Consider the following 24,363-nt stretch of genomic DNA (forward strand, 5'->3'; position numbering starts at 1 on the left):
TGTAAGATACTTATTACTTTGTAGTATTTTAAGCATTTTGGGGAGGGACATTAAATTTTATGGGCCAGTTTTACAGGCATCCTTTGTTTTTAAAAAAAAATTATTACATACAGTGTTATATTAGTTTCAGGTGTACAATGATTCAACAATTCTATACATTCCTCAGTGTTCATCATGATAAGTATACTCTATTTTTTTTTAATTTTTATTTGAGAGAGAGAGAGACAGAGCATGCATGCAAGCGGGGGAGAGGCGCAGAGGGGAAGAATCTTAAGCAGGTTCTATGCTCAGCCTGTGGAGCCCGACCTGGGGCTCAATCTCATGATTCTGGGATCATAACCTGAGCCAAAATCAAGTGTCGGACATTCAACTGACTGAGCCACCCAGGCATCCACAATAAGTGTACTCTTAGTCCTCTTTACCTATCTCCCACCCACCTTCCCTCTGGCAACCACCGGTTTGTTCTCTATTTTTAAGATTATGTTTTTTGGTCTTTTTCTCCATTTGTTTTGTTTCTGAAATTCCACAAATGAGTAAAATCACATAGTGTTTGTCTTTCTCTGACTTACTTCACTTAGCATTATACCTTCTAGATTTATCCGTGATACTGCAAATGGCAAGACTGCATTCTTTTTTATGGCCAAGTAATATCCCACTGTGTATATATACCACATCTTCCTTATCCATTCATCTATCAATGGACACTTGGGTTGCGTCCATATTTTGGCTACAGTACATAATGCTACAGTAAATGTAGGGTTGTAGATATCTTTTTGAATTTGTGTTTTCAGTTTTTTGGGGATAAATACCCAGTAGTGGGATTACTGGATCATATGGTAATCTATTTTTTTCCTCCAAGATTTTATCTGAATTAGTTAACATATAGTATAGAATTGGTTTCAAGAGTAGAATTTAGTGATTCATAACATACAACACCCAGTGCTCATCACAAGTGCCCTCTTTAACACCCCTCTAGCCCATCTCCCGCCCATCTCTCCTCCAGCAACCCTCAGTTTGTTCTCCCTAGTTAAAGGTCTCTTATGGTTTGCCTCCCTTTTTATCTTATTTTTCCTTCCCTTCCTCTATGTTCATCTGTTTTGTTTCTTAAATTCCACATGAGTGAAATCTTATGGTGTTTGTCTTTCTCTGACTTATTTCACGTAGCATAATACATTTTAGCTCCATCTATCTACATTGCAAATGGCAAGATCTCATTCTTTTTGATGGCTGATTGCATATGTAAACATATACATATGTATATGTATACCACATCTTCTTTATCTGTTCATCAGTCGATGGACATCTGGGCTCTTTCCATAATTTGGCTACTGTTAATAGTGCTGCTCTAAACACTGGGGTGCATGTGCCCCTTCAAATCAGTATTTTTGTATCCTTTGGATAAATACCTAGTAGTGAAATTGCTGGGTCATAGGGTAGTTCTATTTTTAATTTTTTGAGGACCCTCCACGCTGTTTTCCAGAGTGGCTGCACCAGTTTGCATTCCTACCAATGGTATAAGAGGATTCCTTTTTCTCCACATCCTCACCAACACTTGTTTCTTGTGCTTTTGATTTTAGCCATTCTGACAGGTGTGAGATATCTGATTGTGGTTTTGATTTGCATTTCTCTGATGATGAGTAATGTTGAGTATCTTTTCATGTGTCTGTTGGCCATCTGTATGTCTTCTTTGAAAAAATATCTATTCATGTCTCCTGCCCATTTTTTAACTGGATTATTTGTGTTTTTTCGGTGTTAAGTTATAGAAATTCTTTGTATATTTTGGATATCAACCCTGTATCAGGTATGTCATTTGCAAATATCCTCTCCCATTCCATAGGTTGTCTTTTAGTTTTGTTGATGGTTTCCTTCACTCTGCAAAGGCTTTTTATTTTTGGTGTAGACCTAATAGTTTAATTTTGCTTTTGTTTTCCTTGTCAGAGGAGACATACCTAGAAAAATGTTCCTATGGCTCATGTCAAAGAGATTACTCTTTATGGGATACTTAAAAAAAAAAATTAATTCCAGTATATAACATACAGTGTTACATTTGTTTCAGATAGTGATTCACCAATTCTATATACAACTCGGTGCTCATAAGTGTATTCTTAATCCCTTTCACCTATTTCACCCATGCCCCCATCCACCTCTCCTCTGGTAATCATCTATTTGTTCTCTATAATTAAGAGTCTGTTTTTTGTTTGTCTTTTTTTTTTCCACTTGTTTCTTAAATTCCATATATGAATGAAATCATATGATATTTTCCTCTGACTTATTTCACTTAGCATTATACTAACTCCAATCATGTTGTTGTAAATGGCAAGATTTCATTCTTTTGTATGGCTGAATAATATTCTATTGTATATATATGCCACATCTTCCTTATCTATTCATCTATCGGTGGACCTTGGGTTGCTTCCATATCTTAGCTACTGTAAATAATGCTGCAATAAACATAGGGGTACATATCTTCTCGAATTAGTGTTTTCATATTCTTTCGGTAAATACCCAGAACTGGAATTGCTGGATCATAGGGTATTCCTATTTTTAACTTTTTGAGGAAACTCGATACCGTTTTGCACAGTGGCTGTACCAGTTTGCATTCCCATCAACAATGCACGAAGGTTCTTTTTTCTCTACATCCTTGCCAACACTTGTTGGTTTTAGCCATTCTGACAAGTGTGAGATGACTGTGGCTTTGATTTGCATTTCCCTGATGATGTCTGATGCTGAGCACCTTTTCATGTATGTGTCTGTTGGCCATCTGTATGTCTTCTTTGGAGAAATGTCTGTTCATGTCTTCTGAATAGACTGCTTCTGATTATCGCCTTTAGGGCATTAATGATAATCATGTGACCGTAAAAATGAATGTATTTTCCAAAGGCCCAATATTTATAAGTAGAATATGTATTGAAAGGATCAGGGTAGAAAATAAGGAACATGCTTCGGATTACAGTACTGAGGGCCCTGGTTCTTACTGAGATAAAAAGTATTACACATAATATAAATAATAATACTCCCATAACTGATGCTAACATGGGTCTGCACATCCAGAAGACCTATTTATTACCTTGTTTTTATTATTTGGGAGAGAATGAATCAGTGATGTTTGGCTAAAACTCACTTGGAGATCCATCTTCCTCTGAGAAAACATCGCCTCCAGAATAAATCAATCAGCTCTAAAAATGGCATTATTTGAGTTCTGCCTGAGCTTTACCATATCAGTTTAGGCAGGTCATCCAACTCTCTAGGCCTCACCCAGTTCACCCAGTTTCCTCACATGTTAGTGCACCAGGGATTTTTTGGAAGACAAACTGTTCTGCTGATTGAGAACGTTGTTCTGGACAGCCCAGGCTGTGTGGTTAGCAATGTTTCTAAGTGGAAATTTCTTTTTGTATTTCATTTCATTTCATTTCATTTCATTTCATTTCATTTCATTTTTTACTTTTTTCCTTTCTTTCCTTTTTTAAAAATATAATTTATTGTCAAATTGGTTCCCATATAACACCCAGTGCTCATTCTAAGTGGAAATTTCTAATATTTGGACCCAATTATGTCAACACAGCTAGGATGTTTCTTGACAACAGGGGTAACAATTTCTTCATCAGAAGCCTCAGGTTTTCTTTGGGCAAGCCCAGTTAGGTGATGCTAAGTTGAAATTTTGAACACTTTATTTATTTAAAAAAAATTTTTTTTATGTTTATTTTTGAAGGAAAGAGAGACAGAGCATGAGGCAGGGGAGGGGCAGAGAGAGAGAGGGAGACACAGAATCTGAAGCAGGCTCCAGGCTCTGAGCTGTCAGCAGAGAGCCTGACGTGGAGCTTGAACTCACAAGCAGTGAGATCATGACCTGAGCCGAAGTTGGATGCTCAACTGACTGAGCCACCCAGGTGCCCCAATTCTGGTATTTTTCCACACGACCTGAAATTACACTGCAAATCCTTGAAGTGTTCAAAGAGGTCAAGATCATGAACATAGGCTATGAAAAGCAGTACATCACCTTGATGCTATGTAGAACTGTTTTTGGCCAAATGTGATTCAAAACAATATTTAGCCTCTAAGTGTAGGAAAGGCTTAGACCCAAACTTAAATTTTGATCCTGAAAATGAAAGTGGATAAAGGCCTGGACAAGACTTCATTAGAAAAAACATTTTTTGGAAGTACAATTAATACAGCTTCCCTCCTGTCCCCATTAGCAATTATTAAATCAGTGGAGGGCCTTCTAATTAATGGCAGTTTGGAATTGAAGATATTCAGTAGCTAGCTACTGATTGAAAAACGTAAAGATAAGGACTTACGTGAATTCAAGCTGAATAGCATATTCTTTTGATATAAATGGTATCTGGTCTGGGGCTAACCGCTTGGCCAGTTGCAGGGCACTGTCCCAATGCTGTAAATCTCTTCTCATCTATTGGGAAGAGAAAGACCTTAATTTCAAATGAACACATTATTATGCACAGTCATCATACAATGCTAGTTTTACTAGAAGTGATTGGAAAAGCTTTTTGTTTAAAAAGCGGAACTTGATCTTGGTAAGGATAATGTATTATTATAGCATACAGCCTCAGTGGGAGTGATAGAGCTCCCAAGGGGGTAATAATTGGTCTTGGGGAGCAAAAACATCTTACTATTATGATGGTATGTGGTCCTCCAAAATTCAGTCTTCCCTAACAAAATAATACTCTTTAGTATTTAATTTTTATCAATTGGGAAAAATTAAATAAAAATTAACCCAATCAAGATTAATTTTCTAGTTAGAGGGGAGATAATTTAAAAAATGAGAAATACTTTACTATAGGAATTGATGTTATTTTCTGAGAAAATCTGAAGCTATTTCACAACATGAATAATAACAAACATAAATATAAAATGTGAACCTGTCTTTCTTCCTGGCTCCTGTGATCTTTTATCTGCATCCGGCACATAATTCCAAACATAAACTAATTATTAAAGAATCTTTTAGAGTTTACTCCTCACTTTATTCACATTTTGTAAGGAATGAATAATAGCTAACATTTTTCAAGTGCTCTTCTTTGCCAGGTGCTAGTTGAGGGCATTAACTTATTTACTTTTCCTTAGCAAGCCTTTTGCAAGGAACTTTTATTGTACGTATTTTAGAAATCCAGAAACTGAGGCAAAGAGAGGCTAGTATAGCAAATTATACTGCTAGTACCTAGCAGTATACTCTACTAGTATATATACTAGTATATGCCAGTATATACCTACTGCTAGGCAGTAGGGCTGTGCCTCTGACCTCTTACCCAGCTAACTCCTCAGCCTTCGAAGTGAGGTTAAAGGAACGACAGGTTAATCACCCCTCTCCACTGGGAAGTCAGTCATCACTTCAAATCCTTTACAAATCCCGTAGCACACAACAAGAGTCCACGACTAAATGCAGAAGGGCTAAGGTGGCATTTTTGCCCTCATATCACAACTATATTCCTTTTTTTCTTTAATATGAAATTTATTGTCAATTTGGTTTCCATACAACATCCAGTACTCATCCCAACAGGTGCCCTCCTCAATACCCCTCACCCACCCTTCCCTCCCTCCCACCCCCATCAACCCTCAGATGGTTCTCAGTTTTTAAGAGTCTCTTATGGTTTGGCTCCTTCCCTCTCTCACTTTTTTTTTTTTCTTCCCCTCCCCCATGGTCTTCTGTTAAGTTTCTTAGGATCCACGTAAGAGTGAACTATATTCCTACTTCAGTGCCTATCAGTCCAAATTTTGAAATTTTCTCAGGGTGTCCCCCATTATCACAAATGATATTGTAAAATTATCCAACATTTTTAAATTTAGTTCACTTAAAATTATGAAAATTTTCTGTAGAACAATTTGAAAAAGTGAAGTTGTAAAACTAACAGCAAGTGCGTTTTCAAAACCCCTCCTCTAAGTAGTTATGGAAATGCTGGCGTGAGGTAGGATAACGTTAACAATGACAACAGCTACCACTTTGTGTCCTTACTATTGGTCAGGCACTGTTCCAGAGATCTAGTCTCATTTTGAAATCTTTACAGTAACCCTACAGGCTAGATATTGTGACCCCTAATTTTAAAAAATGGGACCTAGGGCACAGAAAGATTAAATAACTTGTAGAACATTACACAGAGCTGGGATTTGAACCCAGACACATCTGACCCTAGAGTTCATGTTCTAACAGCAGCTCTATTTTTTATCTTATCTTATCTTATCTCTTATCTTATCTTTTATCTTATCGAGAGCACCAGCATGGAGAGGGGCAGAAAGGAAGGGAGAGAATATATCCAGCAGTCTCCAAGCTCAGTGCAGAACCCAACATGGGGCTCCATCCCGTGACCCTGGGATCATGACCTGAGCTGAACTCAAGAGCCCAATAATTGCTATTCCATTTAATCACTTCTTCCTTGTGTTGAGCCAGGTCCTTCCCTCTGTCCTAGTCCTTCCCCTGCAATGTTCACCTCTGGGAAACTAATGATGGTATACTAGTCCTCAGTGTACCTCTTGACACACAAGAGAATCTCATAAAGCAAGTAAAAGATACATGTACCTCAGTTTCCCCACTTGGGAAATAGAGAAGGTAACTAACCGCTGGGATTGTTGGGAGGGTTAAAGGAGTAAAAATATGTCAAGTGCTTAGAAAAGTGCCTGGCACCAGGTGAGCTCTAGATACATGGTGACTGTTTTCATTTGTGTACATTTTTATAAATTTAATAATCTGTTCTCTTTGGACACAGACTTTAAATTATTTGGTAATGTTAAAATAACATGCCTTTTATGGCTCCACAGAACACAGAATGAAAGTAGTTTTGAAATTAATGAATACTTAGGGGTTCTTAAAGCCGAAATGTCTAAATTCTAGGAAGGAGAAGGTGTGTGGTGTCTGGTGCTGAGAAATTTTAACTACACAAAAGGGGATCCCCTTTGCGTGTTCTTCCCATCCTTATTTGCCACCATACCTCCAGGGCAGCAATGGGACAGCTGGATGCCAGGTACAGGTCCTGGGCCAGGTTGAAATCATTAGTAAACATGGCCAGATGTCCTGCCAGAAGATTGTAGTCTTCTATTCCCTACAAATAAAAGCAGTTTTAATGAGAACAAATAAAGAATTTCTTTTTTTTTTTAAAGCCTTTGCTTAGTAGGAAGTGGTAATGGTCTATCGACTAACTTGATGAGTTAGGTACGATTAACTTCAGAAGCTTAAAATGACTGAATAAATACCACTTAAATACTAACTAATAATTCTCATGAGATGCTGTTTACCTTTATCTGTTCCAAGGACATCACTATGCCAACATTTCTGATTGTCCGATAGACGCGGATTGCGAACTCCACTTCCATGTGATGGAGACAAGCTCCGGCCAGCTCATTCCAGGCAGCGTGATCATTCAGAATCTTGCATATTTCCCAAGCATCAGAAAACCTAGCATTTGAGCACAGGATTTAATCAGGGCGCTCTACTCGTCCCCTAACTGGCAATGCTCAGGGTATATATAATATAATGTCACATCTCAGATAAATTTGCAAACCATTTCTTCATCTGTCATCATCATTTCCAAGTTATCAAAAACTACATAAACTTGTCTTCCTTTGTTATACAGATAAATGCTTTTTCTTGAACTTCTTTTACTAATCTGACTCTATGCTGTGTAACCACCCTCCTTCATTAGCAACTAACTCTTTTTGTTTGTTTATTTTTGGGTTTATTTCACACAGAGATGAAAATTATTTCTCTTCTCACATGAGACTAATAACAGTACTCTCTCTACTCCTACATATTTGGAAGTTTACAACAGAGGCCAGCAAACTATGGCCTACAGTCAGCTGTCTGCTGCTGTGACCCAAGTCTGAATGGAACAAGGCCGCTCGGTCCATTTTTTATGGATTGTCTTGGCTGCTCTTGTGCTACAACGGCTGGCTTGAGTAGATGTGACAGAGACCCCATGGCTTTTAAAGCCTGAAATGTTTACCATTTGGCCCATAACAAGAAAGGTCACTGACTTCTGGTCAAAACATGACCATAAATGCCAGTCGAACTTTTTGTGGGACCCCTGCGTTAATGAATATATTATATCTATCCATCCATCTGTTCACCCATGCATTTTCCCAGCCAACACACGTTTACTGAGCACCTGTTCTGTGCCAGAAACTGCGTTTGGAACCAAGATACAAAGATCATGCCCACAGTCACTGTTTTTTAGGCCGTCATAATTGGGGAAGGTGGAAGAGACAGGTAAGTCAACAGACGACTCTGACACAGTATGACACAGGTCATTGAGGGCTTGTAATATGTGAATCTGTGCTAAATGCTTTGCCTAAACTCTCTCACTAGATTACTCTAACAGCCCTCTCCACTAAGAAATATTACTATTTCTTCTTTACAGATGAGGAAAAGTGAAGCTCAGAAACCTCACAAGACTAGCCTGTCACACAGCAGTGGGGGTAGGGGGGAAGTATTCTAAACCACTGTGTATACTGCCCTGCGGCAATCCACCAGAAAGGCCCCCAACCAGCCTGCCAGAGGTTACGGGGCTGCAGGGAATGCATCCTGGAGCAGGAGAGGGCTCTGTTGAATGTGGAGAATAAGGAGTTCCTGCATACAGACATAGGAGAAGGGTGTTCCAGGAAGAGAAAGCCGTATGTGCCAAGGCAAAGAATCATGAAAAACATCAGATTCAAGCAGCTGGCAGAACAGAGAGTGGAAGAATGGGGACAGCTAAGGCTGGCATTAAATCATCAAGTGTCCGGTACGTCATGCTGAGGTCCCTGAGGAGTAGGGATTTCTTCCTCAAGGCAATGGGAAGGATCTCCAGCAGGAGAGTGAGAGAGAGCATCAGATTCAGATTTTCAAAAGTGTGTGGAGAATAGAGGAGACTGTCATGAGGCTATCACAGAGAGAGCAGTCGGGAAGTGGTGACATCATATATTATTCCAAGTGAGGGTGTGAGTTAGTGGGGGTGGGGGAGAAGTATGGGGGTGGGGGAGAAAAGGGTCTGGTGTATGCGTGTATGCAGGTGTAGGTGTGTGTGTTGGGACAGGTGCACACGTGATAAGGACTGGGCAAAAAGAAGAGGCCGGGCAGGATGAGTTGTTTTAAACAGAGAAAGTTTGAGGAGCTTGTGGACTCCCAAAAACACAACTGGTAGGCAGTGGGAAATACAGGTTTAAGCAAAAGATGCACATTTTGGAGTCAGCCTCTTATGAATGTTGTTGAAGCCATGTAAGTAGAGGAGGTTCATTCAGGAAAAATGATTAGAGAAGAGAAGAGGGAGATTATGGGATGCTGAGGAACAGCAACATTTAAGAGATGGTCAGAACCACAAAGGAAGACTCAAAAAAGCCCTAAGAGGTAACAGGAAAAATCAGATTAAAAAAAAAAAAAATTACGAACTAGGCAAAACCAAACTTCTTATGATGACATTAAGATACTGCTGAAATAATGAGGTTTATTAGAATTTCACAATAACTGCTATTTGGGTGATGAGAAACCTCTTCGTTCTAAAGGGCTTAGTACAACAGGACTTCCTTTAGAATTTACACATACTCTCACACCCATTATCTTATCTGAGCCTCACAACAATCCTGTAAAGTAAACAAAGTAAATACTATTATGCCCATCTCTTTCAATAGGATTTGGCCTTTAAAATCACAAAAGCAAATGAGAAGCTCCAGAGAAGTGTTTGGAGCCCTACCTTTTTAGCATTAAAGTCTTTGTCAGCATCTGCCTCAGTTCATCAGGCCCCACATCTTTTAAACTGTCGAGGAACTTGTGGGTGCTAAGGTAGATGTTGTTTATTTTTCCACTCTGTGTCTGGCAGGTCAGCTCTCCATTATATAACAGCAAAGGTTTATGCGAGAAGGGAACTTTGGTGCCTCCAGCCAAAATCACCTTGGATCCTGTATTTTAAAATGGACATCTTAATGCTAAAAGCGAATACTCAGCACAAAAACCAGAAAGGAAGGTTTTAATTTCACTGTCACGGAAATTTATTTAACAACAATTGTACAAAAAGGTGATTAAGTACCTTGTATCGTGTCCTTGTGAAAGACGTAGGTGTACACCTTATCATCATCGTAAGCAATAAATACACCTTTATCCATTGGCCAGTTTTCCCAAAGGACACCTTTAATGGTTGGTGAAAAATCTGGAATCTCATAGGTAGCGTCATTGACCTACAAAATAGGATTTACAGATTTGCCCCAAGCATGTACTTTGTTATCACTTGCCCTGGTAGGAGCCTGTCTGCAGCCGTGGTTGGCATAGTTTTCCCAACGCATTCAACCCAACAACACTCCAACCGTAACAGGAAGGAAAGTTCCTTTCCCGACTCTTGTACTAGATCTGGCTTGGCCTAAAACTTGTTGAACTCGGGAAAAACTATAAGTCTGGACACAAAGCTTCAGCTTAAAGAAAAAAAAATTGAAGCTGCTCAAGACAAAAGAAATTTAAACTATGAACACACTGGTGTTTGGAAAATTTTCAATCCCTGGTATATAGAACAAATTAACTCATACATGTTTGAAAATTAAATAAATTCCACTGGGTCTGTTTTGTTTCAAAAAACTTCTCCATAATGCATTGCAATAAATTGAAAATGTACTGTTAGTGATATAAGCTATTGGCCTTGGCAGATAGGCTTATATAATATCCTGAAAGTGAAACTGAGAAATACCCACCTCCTCTCTACCCTATTTTCCTCTCGGAGTCAGAATGAAATAGACGATTCTTGCAGATAATAACCAATACTATAGAGCTGGCTGTCTAACATAGTAGCCACTGTGTAACATCCACATGCAGCTATTTGAACATTGAAACGTGTGTAGTCTGAATTGAGATGTGTGTAAGTGTAAACTATCCAATAGGTCTCAAGGAGCTAGGATGGACAAGAGGGTAAAACGTCTCAGTACTTTATATTGATTACATACTGATATAATAATATTGGGTTAAACATATTAACATGAATTTCACCTGTTTCTTTTTATCTTCTTAAAAAAATTACCTAATCAAAAATTTAAAATTGTAGTTCTAATTATATTCCTATCAAATAGCGCTACTTACCAGGTACTGTGCTAATTACTTATATGTACGTAACCTCATTTAATTCTAACCTCACACTGTACAAGATAGGCATTATTATGCCCATTTTGCCGATGGAGAAACTCAGGCACCAAGAAATTTGTCCGAAGTCACACGGCTAGTAAGTTGAAGGGTCAGGATTTGGACCCAGCAGGCAGTCTGGCTCCAGTCTATGCTTCTAACCACTATGTTACACTGATGCTTGGTTTGTGCGGATGTGCACACCAGGGCCACTGGACTGGTGGTAGAAATTTTTTTAAAGGGTAAACATTTGTTGAGTGCTTATTACACGGCAGACACTGTACTACAAGCTTTATGCACATCATCCCATTTAGTTTTTACATAGCAACCTACAAAGTAGGTACTAGAACTGTACCCATTTTATAAACGGTGAAACTGGGAATCCAATTAAAGTGAGAGCTCTGGAGGAAGCCACTCTGGGCTCATATCACATATACCATTTTATGACTGTGTGACCTTGGGCAAGTTCCTTGTCTTTTCTTTTTCTTCTTTTAATTTAAAAAACATTTTTCTTAACATTTATTCATTTTTTGAGAGACAGAGTGTGAGTTGGGGAGGGGCAGAGAGAGGGAGACACAGAATGTGAAGCAGGCTCCAGGCTCTGAACTGACAGCACAGAGGCCGATGCAGGGCTTGAACTCACAAACCATGAAATCGTGACCTGAATTGAAGCTGGATGCCTAACTGACTGAGCCACGCAGGTGCCCCGTTACTTATCTTTTCTATGCCTTAGTTTCTTCACCTGTAAAATGGCCAATAATATGAGTATTTACCAAGAAGCCTGGCTGGCTCAGTCAGTAGGGCATGCAACTCTTGATCTTGGGGTTATGAGTTAGAGCCCCATGTTGGGCATAAAGTTTACTTAAAAAATGGGAATATATCTGGGGTTGCTATTAAGAGATAACTGATATATGTAAGGAGTATTCTGCACAAAAATATTCGTTGTTATTATTACTAATCTTAACTCCAGGTCTGTTTGTCTGTCTTTAAGGTCCATACACTTAAATACTGCATTCTACCACCTCTCTCAAGGGCAACGTATTTACGAACTTTCCGTAATATATCACAAGTCACCCTTCATGGGCTTCCAGAGAGTGATGGAGGGACAAGGCTGTTTTATTAGGGCATTCATTAGTAAGAAAAACGTCATCTCTCCCACTTCTATTGTACAACATAAATCACTTCCTCACCATGCACACAGTGAGGAAAAATCGGTTGAATGAATATACATACGAAGGGAACCTACAGGTAAATGTAAGAACTTTAAAGAGGAAGAGCTATGGTCTGAATTGTTCCTTATTCTCATGTATGCACACCGCAGGAGCAGTATTTCTCTCAAATTCACTGAAGTTGAGTAGAGAAGTGAGCTGCATGGCAGCAGCACACTATGACAGGCCGAGTGCTCAAATCAAATCAAACGCACAGCAACCTGGTCTGGAGTCCAGGGGCCTCCGCGCAGCCTCCTCCTGTGCCCTAGGTGGTGGCAGGGGAAGGCCCACACCACAAGCCTTCCTTTCCCTTCCCTGCCACATTGGCCTTACTTGTGGAAGATCGCCTGGTGTTATTTAAAAGAGGAATTCGCTCCTGTGGGCACTATACTCCCCTCAGATATTGTGCCCAACCACGTAACTGTTACCCTAGCAGTGAGATCTTAATTTGGATAAAAGCAAATACCCACCCACAGGTCAGAGAGGGAGAGCCTGTGCTCTCATACAGTCAGTCTTTTGTGTGGATTTTGTTTTATCAGGACTTTTTTCTTAACGCTTAGCTGGGCTGCAAGTTAGAGTTGGAAACAGGAGTTGGAATGGGCAGCAACAAGTGAGATAATTCTGGAACTTGAGGGGTTGAAGGGTGGTAAAGCAATAAAGAGGCAGGGCTTTAACAAACACCTGCTAAATGGCTACCAAGTGCCCAGTCACGGGTTTGGAAAAATCAACTCACTGAAACCTCAAACCAACTCCACGAGAAAGGCCATGCAACCTCTTTAACAAAAATTATCAAGGAAAGGAAAACTGTAAAAGGAGAAAGAAAAATGCATCAGCTCTTTCTGACTCTTACTCTTCAGCCTTTCCCTAGCAGCCAAACCCCATTCTGCCTCCAGCTCCTGTCAGATCCCTGATTTGCCCACCTACCCTCTAGGTGCTCTCAACAGCAGTTTCCACCCACGGGGAACTCACATGGGGAAGCAAGGCAGATCGAACGAGTGCCCTGTCACAGAAGGGAGATCTGTACAGGATGAATTTCCTTATCAAGTAGAAAGAACTCAAGGTTATCTTTCTATTTATGTCATTTTCCCTCATTGGTTTTGTGACTGGGAGAGGAATGGGTTGAGTAAGAACTGGCACGTTAGGAATTTTGCTTAAATAATGCAAGCACTCCTGTGGAAACCTGTTCTATTTATCAAAGAAAGAAGAGAAAAAAAGAAAAAATTAAAGAAAGAGAAAGACAGGCAGAAAGGAAAGGAAAAGAAGGAGAAGGCGGGAAGTCTCAGCATCTAGTGAAGTGTCCAGGGAGGGCAAAGTGGTCTTCACCGAGTGGCTACTGAGGTGGAGGAAGGCACCAGGGGAATGGCTATTAAGACATGTCTGAGAACAGCTGTAGGCTGTGTGGACTGTGACCAAGGGCATACTAAATCGTTAACTGGGTATCAAAGGGAAATGAAAAATCCAAGTAAAAGACGTAAAATCACATTTTCTTTTGCTAATCTATTCCCAAAAAAGTTAAGGATGTGTAAAAAGCAGAGTAACTGATCTAAAAAGGGTCCATCTGTTTTTAATTATGAAAAAAATGCCTTTCCTTTGTGTTCAGAATCTTTAAGGCAAGAGGAAAATCAAGTAAGGTGGGTGGAAAGGAGTCCCTGCCCTTTGAACCTTATTGCACAACTGGAAAGAAAGGTCATGTACACGAAGATATATTGTAATATTGTGCAGTAAATCAGGTTAAAGTGGTATAGGATATAATTATTTTTCCATTAAAAAAAATCTTTCTGGGGCGCCTGGGTGGCTCAGTTGGTTGGGCGTCCGACTTCAGCTCAGGTCACGATCGCGCGGTCCGTGAGTTCGAGCCCCACGTCCGGCTCTGGACTGATGGCTCAGAGCCTGGAGCCTGCTTCCGATCCTATGTCTCCCTCTCTCTCTGCCCCTCCCCCGTTCATGCTCTGTCTCTCTCTGTCTCAAAAATAAATAAACGTTAAAAAAAAAATTAAAAAAAAAATCTTTCTGGTACTGACACTATGAAAAACTGCAGAATATTGGACAAAGTGTTTCATTTGTTTTTTAAGATTTTATTTTGAAGTAATCTCTACGCCCAATGTGGGGCTTGAATTTACAACCCTGAGCTGGAGAGTTGTGTGCTCCACTGACTGAGCCAGCCACGAGCCCCAGAAAAAGTTTTCTTGATGTATAGTTGTAGAAATAGATTACAAACATGGTAACAAAGTACTATCATCTTTGAACTGCGTAAGAGAAAATGATTTTATATATAATATATATTAAAAACACTGGGTGTTATATGTAAGTGATAAATCCCTAAATTCTATTCCTGAAATCATTATTATACTATATGTTAACCAACTTGGGTTTAAATTATATATAAATAAAAAAAAAAGACAAAAAAAAATACTGTGAACTATTTCCACCACTAAAGAAAAGGAGTATGAAACATAAAGAAATAATCACAAAATTAACTCCAGAAGAAGTAGAAAATCTGAATATACTAATAATCGTGAAGGAATTAAGTCAATAGTCTAAATTTTCTCCCTAGAAAGGTATCAGTTGCAGATAATTTTAGATTTCACCAAATCCTCAAAAAAGAAGTAATCTCCGTCTTTTAATCAACTGCCTTAATGAACTCATTTTAAACATTAGTATAATATTGACTCAAACTGAACAATGACCATATGAAAATTATATGCTTATGTAACTTATAAAAGTGATATTCCTAAAATATTGAAAATAAAGTGCATAAAAATGAAAAAAAACCCCACACTTTTCTTTGTATATACTTAAAAAATCTTCCAGACTTACCGGACAGTAGACAAATCCATCACTTTTTTCATCAATGAAAACTAATCTGGTCCCATTTGGGTCAGGAAAAATCTTTTTCACACTGACAGGGTGTCGATAATCATTAACAAATTGCCAGTCTTCAATGTAGAAATACTGAATGACACCAGTCTAAAAAAAAAATCCAGTCATAGAAATATAAAGGTTGTCAAAAAAATACTTTTAGCACTTAAACATACTTCCTAATTTTAAGAGAAAATATACCATATTTTAACGTAGGAAGAGTCTACAACAATTGTTTACTATATGTAAAGGTACAGACCCAAGACAGTAAATGAGAATGTGCATTTAATTCAACAATTAGTTCTAACATTCTCAGTGATATTAAAGCATAACTGATTTTCAGATGTTTCCACTATAATTATAAGAAATATCCTTACAGTTTAAGAATAACTTTCAAACCATGTTATTTTAAAATATTTTGCTGTTGGTAGACAAATTAGAAAGTTAAATTTAAAATAAAAACAAACCACCTGATGCAATCAATTGTATTTTTATATATTAGCAATGAACTGTAGATACCAAAATTTAGAAATATATTATCATTTACAATCTCTCAAAAAAAAACCCGAAATATTTGTGTATAAATTTAACAAAATGTGCACAGGATTTGTATGCTAAAAACTATAAAACACTGATGAAAGAATCAAAAAAGATCTAAATAAATGGAGAGGTATACTATGTTCATGGATTGGAAGAACATTATAAACATGTTAATTCTCCCCAACTTATATACAGCTTTACCAGAATTCCAATAAAAATCAAGATGTTTTGTAGATATAAACAAGATTATTCTAAAATTTATATGAAAATGGCAGAAGAACTATAATAGCTAAAGCAATTTTGAATAAAAAAAGAATAAAGTAGGAAAATCAGTTTAATCAGTTGCAAGTTTTTTGGGTTTTTTTGTTTTTTTTTTTTTACCTGCAGTAACCAAGACTGTGTAGTATTGGTGAGTGGACAGACACATAGGTCACTGGAACGGAATAAAGATAGACCCACCCAGATACTCCTAATTGATCCTTTTCCTTTTTTTAAAACATGTGTGTACTTTATTTTAAATAATAGCATATTGAGGTATAACGCATATACCATGTAATTCACCCACTTAAAATGTAGAACTCCATGGTTTTTAGCATAATTTACAGAGTTGTATAATGCTTGATCACAATTCATTTTAAAACAATTCATCGTTTCAAAAAGAAACCCCATTTAGTAATCTTTCTCATTTTCCCCAACCCCATCCCACTCTCCCCACAGTCTTAGATAACCGCTAATCTACTTTCTATCACTAGATTTGTCTATTCTGGACATGTCATATACACAGTATCATACAATATGTGGTCTTTTGTGACTGCTTTCTTTTACTTAAACATGATGTTTTCTAGGTTCATCTACTTTGTAGTAGGTATCAGTATTTTATTCCTTTTTATTGCCAAATAACATTCCATTGTAGGGATAAGCCATATGTTCATTTATCAGTTGATGGACATTTGGGTTGTTTCCATCTTTTGATTATTATAAATAATGTTGCTATGAACATTGGTATACAAGTTTTATGTGGACATATATCTTCATTTCTCTTGGGTATATACACAGGAGTACAATTCCTGGGTCATAAGATAACTCTGTTTAATCTCTTACAGAACTGCCAGAGTATTTTCCCAAGCAGCTGCACCATTTTACATCCCCACCAGCAGTGTATAAGAGTTCTAATTCCTCTCCATCTCTCCCAATACTTGTTATTATCCGACTTTTTGATTATAGCCATTACAGTGGATGTGAGTGTTAACTTCACATTTACTCAGAAGTGAAAACTTATTCACATAAAAACCTGTATGTGAATGCTTACAGAAGCTTTATTTGCAATATTCAAAAACTGGAACTAATCCAGATGTCCTTCAGTTGGTGAATCCTTAAACAAACTGGTACATCCATATCATAGAATGCTACTCAGCAATAAAAAGGAAAAAAATTATTGATGCACACAATGACTCAAATGAATCAAATGACAAATTATAGAAATGGAGAACAGATTACAGTTGACCCTTGAACAACACAGGGGTTATGGGTACTGACCACCCCCATAGTCAAAAATCCACGTATAACTTTTGACTTCCCCCCAAAATTACTAATAGCCTACTGTTGACTGGAAGCCTTACCAATAACACAACAGTTGATTAACACATATTTTGTATGTTAAATGTCTTATATACTGAATTCTTCCAATAAAGCTAGAGAACATATTACAAAAACCTTAAGAAAAAATGCATTTACAGTACTATACTGAATTTATTGAAAAAAAAATCCACATATAAGTAGACCTGTACAGTTCAAACTCCTGTTGTTCAAGGTCAACTGTAACTTTGTTACCAGGGATTAAGATGGGGGTGAAAGCAGAAGGGAAGTGGATGTATCTATAAAATAGACATGGATCCTCCTGGTGATAGAATTATTCTGTATCTTGACTATCAATGTTAATATCCTGGTTATAATATATAATATGTTACCATTGGGGGAAACTAGGAAAAGAGTATATTGGATCTCCCTGTTTTGTTTCTTGCATGGGATCTCTTTGTATTGTTTCCTACAACTGCCTGTGAATCTACAATGATCTCAAAATAAAAAGTTTAATTAAAATAAAAACACATAACATCTTGGACTTCTATTCAGGCCAAGACAGAGTAACAAACTGGATTTAACTTTCCCACCCAAACAACCAAAAAGAACAGACAAAATCATGAAAAAAACAATTGTCAACATATTGGAACGAGGCAACAAAGAACAGTGATGCCTGAGATTTTGGAAGCAAACCAGGTGAGCCCTATGATTGCTCCAGCTTTTGCTTTGCAAGTTTTCAAGGCATGGCAAAGGGAGGAGGATGCAGGCAGGGCAGGGCTCCCTGAGTTAAGGAGATGGAACTGAGAGTCCAGGGAGCACAGGTGGCTGGACTTTGCAGGGCAGAGGACAAGAGACAAAGAAGCTTGGAGAGCTGCAGGGGGTCCACCGTGAGTCCTCAGCTGGTAGCAATGACTGCATGTATGAAAAAACTACAAGGCCATGGAAAGAACCATCCAAAGGGATTAGAGGGAACAGAACTGGGAATAGTGACTGTTTCCAATAGTCAGATTGGAAAAAAAAGATCATAGCTCACAGGGCACTGGGTACAGAATACAGAAAGATCAAAAGTGAGAAATAATTAGCTATAGACTGAGCACTGTTTCACATCTGCTTAAGAAATTATAAAACCAAGACTCAAAAGGGCCAAACTGTTTCTAAGTCAATTAACTGCATCCCAGAGCAAAGTTCAAGAATATTTTTAGAAATACAAAAATATCTAGCACCCCAAAAGGTAAAATTACCAGGTATGCAAAAACATAGAAACACATGAACCATAATAAAGAGAGTAATTAATCAATAAAACCTGACACAGATATTAGAATTAGCAGATAAGGTCATTAAAACATGAAATGTTTTAAAACTATATTTCATGTTTAAAAAGTTAAGTGGAGACATGGAAGACTAAAAAAAAGAAACATATCTTCTACAGATGAAAATACCACATGTGAATTGAAAAATACATTGGATGAGACTAATGACAGATTAGACACTACAGAAGAAAAGGCTAATGACCTTGAAATACAGCAGTAGAAACCATCCAATATGAAAAAAAGAAAAAATAACAAAATTATTTGAAGAGCACCAATGCTAGGATAGCTTAATGGGTTCAATATAATTGTGTATTTTTTATTATTTGATTTTATCTAATTTGTTGACTTCTTAGCTACAACTTTGTTATTTTAGTGGTTTTTAGGTTTTGTAGTATACATACAACCTGTTAACAGGCATCTACAAAAGATCTGTAGCTAAAATCATACGTCATGGTCAAGAACAAGATGAAGATACCACTCCCACCATTCCTATTCGACAATGAATTGGAAAAAAAGGCATCCAGATTGGAAAAGAAGTAAAACTACCTTTACTCAGAGATGACATGATCATCTATATAGAAAATCCAGTGGAATTTACAAAAAACTACTAGAACTACTAAGTGAATCTAGCCAGGCTGCAGTATACAGAAATAATACACAAAAATCAGTTGCACTTCTATATGCTACCAATGAACATTCAGAAATTAAAAATTAAAATGTAATACTATGTATTAAAAAATGAAAAATGCTAAAATACAAAAATATGAAATACGTAGGTATTACTCTGATAAAAGGGGTATTGGTACACAGAAAACTTGAAAACACTAAGATAAAGAAAACCTAAATAAATGGAAATATATACCTTGCTCATTGGTGAGTAGAGTTTAAGATGGCAACTGATCTGTAAGTTCAACATGATACCATTAAAATTCCCAGCAGCCTTTTTGTAAAAATTAACAAGCTTATCATAAAATTCAAATGGCGATGCAAAGTACTGAAAATGGCCAAAACAACTTTGAAAAAGAAACACAAAGCTGGAGGGCTAACACTACCTGATTTTAGGACTTATTATAAATTTACAGCAATTAAAACAGCATGATACTCTTATAGACACACAGATCAATGGAATGAGCAATTCCAGAAAAAGACCCACTTATTTATGGATAATTGACTTTTTAAAAATGTTTATTTATTATTTTTGAGAGAGAGGTGTGGGAGGGGCAGAAAGCAAGTGAGACACAGAATTGGAAACAGGCTCCAGGCTCTGAGCTGTCAGCACAGACCCTGATGCAGGGCTTGAACTCACCAACTATGAGATCATGACCTGAGCTGAAGTTGGCCACTTAACTGACTGAGCTACCCAGGCGCCCCTATGGGACAACTGATTTGTGACAAAAGCACAAAGATGATTCAGTGGAGGAAGGACAGTCTTTTCAACAAATGGCGCTGGAACAATTGGAATATCTATAAACAAAAAATGAACTTTGATCTATACTATACCTTACAGTATAAACAAAAATTAATTCAAAATGGATCGCAGAACTAAATATAAAACATAAAGCTATAAAACTTACAGAAGAAAACATAGTCGAAAAACCTTATGACCTTGGGTTAGGCAAAGATTACTCAGGACACCAAAAGCACAATGCATAAAAAAAAAAAAATTCATGTTGGACTTCATCAAAATCAAAACACTTTTCTCTTTGAAAGACACTGGTAAGAGAAAGAAAAGAAAAGACAACTCATGCAATGAGAGAAAACACTTGCAAAGTATATATCTGATAAAGGACTTAAATCCAGAATATATATAAAAAAAAAAAACCTCTCAAAAATCAATAATAAGAACACAACCCAATTAGGAAATAGCCAAAGAAATTTGAACAGACATTTCACCAAAGATACACAGAAAGCAAACAAGCACATGAAAAGATGCTCCACATTAATCCATTAGAGAAATGCAAATTGAAATCACAATGAGATTTCACTTAAGATACACTTAAGAGTGGCTAAAATTAAAAAGACTGATCACGTCAAATGTCAGTGAGGATGTAGAGGAATTGGAATACTCACATACTGTTGATGGGAATGTAAAATGGTACAATCAATTTAGAGAACAGACTGTCAGTTTCTTAAAAACTTAAACACACATGCCATATAATGTAGCCATTCTACTTCTTAGGTATTTATGGAAGAGAAAAGAAAGCATGTGTCCATGCAAAGACTTGAACATGAATGTTTATAGCAGCTTTATTTGTGAAGACCCCATACTGGAAACAATCCAGGCTGGAAACAACCCCAAACTAGAAACAGCCCCAATATCCATCCTTAGGTTCTTGATTAAGCCAATTATAATAAATGCATACTATGAAATACCACTCCAGCAAGAAAAAGGAATCAACAATTGACACACACAGTAGAAAATGAATCTCGAAATAATGGTACTGAATAAAAGAAGGCAGATAGAAAGGAGTACATATTGTATGATTCCATTTACATAAAACTAGAAAACAGAAACTCATTTATAGTGACAGAGAGCAATCAATGTGGTGGGACAAGAAGGAAGAATCATAAAGGGGTGTGAGAAAACTTTTGGGGGTGATGGATGTGTTCACTAGTTTGACTGAGTTGATGGTGTTTCACAGGTATATACAGGTCAAAACTTACCAAATTGTGCTTTAAAAATTTTAATGTTTTAATTCATTTTTGAGCCAGAGAGAGACAGAAGAGAGAGAGTATGAGTGGGGAAGGGGCAGTGAGAGAGGGAGACACAGAATCTGAAACAGGCTCCAGGCTCTGAGCTGTCAGCACGGAGACCAATGCGGGGCTCAAACTCATGAACCGCGAGGTCATGACCTGAGCGGAAGTTGGACGCTTAACTGACTAGACCAGCCAGGCGCCCCTCAAATTGTAGCCTTTAAATAGTGCAGCTTGTTGTCTATCAATCATACCTCGATAAAACTTTAAAAAACATGACGTAGTCAGAATCACTCAAGAAAGATTGAGATAAATGTTGACTTAATGTCAGACCACCACACCCTGAATTCTTACTTCAGAATGCCGTGTGGCATAGTGGAAAGAGTGGATTTTACATCAGAGATACTGTTCACGTTCCACGTCTATCACAAACTCACTCACCTCTTAAAGTTCAGTGTCCTCATCTCTAAAACTTCTCTGCTTATTTTAGAAAACTAATGAGATAAAATAAGTGAGATCGGGGCTTTATAAACTGTCATGTATCATACAAATGTATTATATTTACTATTATTTACCATTTCCCTTGCCACTTTACCTGACATATGAGGCCTACCCTACTGGTGTATATTACTAAAAAGACTGATCATTTTAGGTCAAACTTAAAGTCTCCCTTACGGCAATAGTGTGTTTTAAGACATGCTCTTTTTTAAAGAACAGTTCAATGTGAGAAAATGAAACATTTAAAACAGTGAATTGCTTTTCTAATTAATGTGGAAAACTGCCCTTCCTACCACCTTTACTAAATTATTTCAGAGATTGAACAAGATAACAGATATGATAGGTTTTGAAAAATCTTTGAAACCTATATTTGTACAAATATAAAGTGCTATTACTATGTTTTATGTCCATGTGACTAATGTAATATTTAGAGGAGTAGGGTACTGGTGGTTCAAAAGACGAGACGGTTAAAGTGGGATTCTCAATACACAATTAATTGTACTATTTATTAAATGCCTACTAAATGTAGGCAGTGAAGATCTAAATGAGGTGGAATGAGGTGTCTTATGTTCATCACCACATTAAATCCTTAAAGGATCCAGATAAGGAAACTGAGGCTTGGAGGGGTTAAGTACCACCTAGCAAGTAATAGAACTGGCATGTGAGCCCAGACTTTCCAGGCTCCAAAGTCTGCTCTTTTTACTCTGCCATCAGAATTGCTTATAATCACAAAAGCACCTTGATAGCAAATCATGCCACCTATTTGCTGTACGTGTCTATCTACTGTATATAACAATATAATGTAACGTATACAATATACATGCATATTACAAAATAACAATTAAAAATTCCCCTATGTTCTGTATCAAAGAAGCCACTACGCACATCTGTGCCATAGATGAGGAAATCACCAGTTAAGGCATGGCATAAAATACGGCACTTATCATCCACTGCCGGGAAGAGTCGAGTCTCACGTTCTTCTTGAGCATCCAGGATTTCACTTTCTATCTAAAATACAAAAGAATAATAGCTTATAGGTGTATTTGACTAAACCTGGCCTGTAACAATCTAGGGAGATAGGAGAGGGTCTTCCTAAGTTCGATTAAACGTTCAGACTACTGAATGTCTACTGAGAAAGACCTCAGACAGGAACCACCTGGCAGGGCAGCATTAAACAACCCCTTTTAGGGGGAATGGTTTTTGCAGCAGGCCCTGCAGTGGCAATAGCTACTCTCTTTGGTTTCCCAGAAGCAAAGAGGCATGAAATAGATGTAAGAGAGGCCCTTGTTTAGGGACCACATTTGGGACCCAATGTCTTTTGAACAATAGGCTTCATTTCAAGGATCCCCCCTAGCGACATGCCCAAATACAGAAGTCAATTCATTCCAGGAAGACCAGGCATATAACGTGTCCATCAGTTTTTAATTTCCCACTAGATGCAGTCTACCAACAGGATCTATTTTGCTGCGGCAGTGTTGTGAGTAGCACAGTGGATATTCTGTTGGGTTTCTTGGAAACAGAGCAGGAAAGTTAACTGAACATCTCATGCAGAAGGGGTAAAGAGTTCTGTTAGTCCCTTATGCACACCTGGCTTTCTAGCTTTCTGACCAAAGTTCTTGATAATATGACATTAGGCTGATGATCATCATCATTTAAACTGAGTCATCACTAGTCCTGAGGGCTCTGGGACATCAAAATTATACTTACCAAGTGCAACTGGACTTTGCCTTCAAAAAGTGCAGCAGCATAGTCAGAATGAAGGCAAACACTGGATACCGTCCCCAGATATTCCACATCTTTCAATTTTTTAACAGCTATTGCAATAAACACACACACACATTAATATATAAATAAAATTACATAAAGATTTGCAAATAATTTTTACATGTGTGTTTTTAAGGGCATTCTGAACCAAAAATTTGTATTTTGGCCGTTCTAAAGACAATCTTAGTTGTCATATAGATTTGCCTTCAGGAATTCCATAGTGGTGCATGTGAAACCAAGTAAGAGAAAATAAAATCACACATAAAACAATGAAAAATTACACTTTCGTGACAATAAGCTTAATGGTGTACTCTATTGGGGGATAATTCTCAGGCTCACTCTACTCCTGAGGGAGATCTGACCCCCAAAGGGGAGAAGAAAAAGCAAGGCTCCCTTCAGGTGCTAATGGTCATTACTTCATGGATAAAAGGAGGGGGAAGGGACCCAACCACTAGCCTACCCAAGAAAGTGCCCAAGAAAGTCATTGTGCAAAGGTGGATCACACGTTACTTCATTTAGTTTTGCTCATGACCCCTTACAAGTAGAAGAATCTTCATTTTCCAGACGAAGCCTTCCAAAACAAGGCTCAGAGGGGTAGATAATTTGTCTACAGTCACCCAGCTACAAGGAGCAGAAGGGGAATTTGAACTCGGGGCCTAATACTAAAGGTCATACTCTGCCCACTGTATCAATGCTGTGTTCACTGCAAAGGTAAAGGATAAAATCCTTCCAAAAATTATGCCAAGTTTTTAGAGGACTCATATAACCATTTAAGCTAAGAAAGAGGCATCTGAAGACAAAGAGTGAAAGACCTGGTCTTAAAAGAAACTTTCAGCATTTC

The 24,363-nt window shown here is 37.7% G+C and overlaps 1 protein-coding gene across 2 annotated transcripts in view; it reads right to left on the minus strand.

The window, feature by feature from the left end:
* Positions 1 to 24,363, minus strand: part of WDR19 (WD repeat domain 19) — a 113,262-nt gene that overhangs the window by 50,349 nt on the left and 38,550 nt on the right. For both annotated transcript variants that reach the window (XM_007098871.3, XM_007098870.2), the window contains exons 13-20: positions 23,466 to 23,572; positions 22,644 to 22,766; positions 15,097 to 15,246; positions 9,999 to 10,146; positions 9,666 to 9,870; positions 7,237 to 7,396; positions 6,933 to 7,043; positions 4,296 to 4,405 (exon numbers count right to left, since the gene is read on the minus strand). In XM_007098871.3, the coding sequence (XP_007098933.1) occupies positions 4,296 to 4,405; positions 6,933 to 7,043; positions 7,237 to 7,396; positions 9,666 to 9,870; positions 9,999 to 10,146; positions 15,097 to 15,246; positions 22,644 to 22,766; positions 23,466 to 23,572 (1,114 nt within the window). The remainder of the gene's footprint in view (positions 1 to 4,295; positions 4,406 to 6,932; positions 7,044 to 7,236; positions 7,397 to 9,665; positions 9,871 to 9,998; positions 10,147 to 15,096; positions 15,247 to 22,643; positions 22,767 to 23,465; positions 23,573 to 24,363) is intronic.

The sequence above is a fragment of the Panthera tigris genome, chromosome B1 (assembly GCF_018350195.1).
Source record: "Panthera tigris isolate Pti1 chromosome B1, P.tigris_Pti1_mat1.1, whole genome shotgun sequence".
Classification (NCBI taxonomy): domain Eukaryota; kingdom Metazoa; phylum Chordata; class Mammalia; order Carnivora; family Felidae; genus Panthera; species Panthera tigris.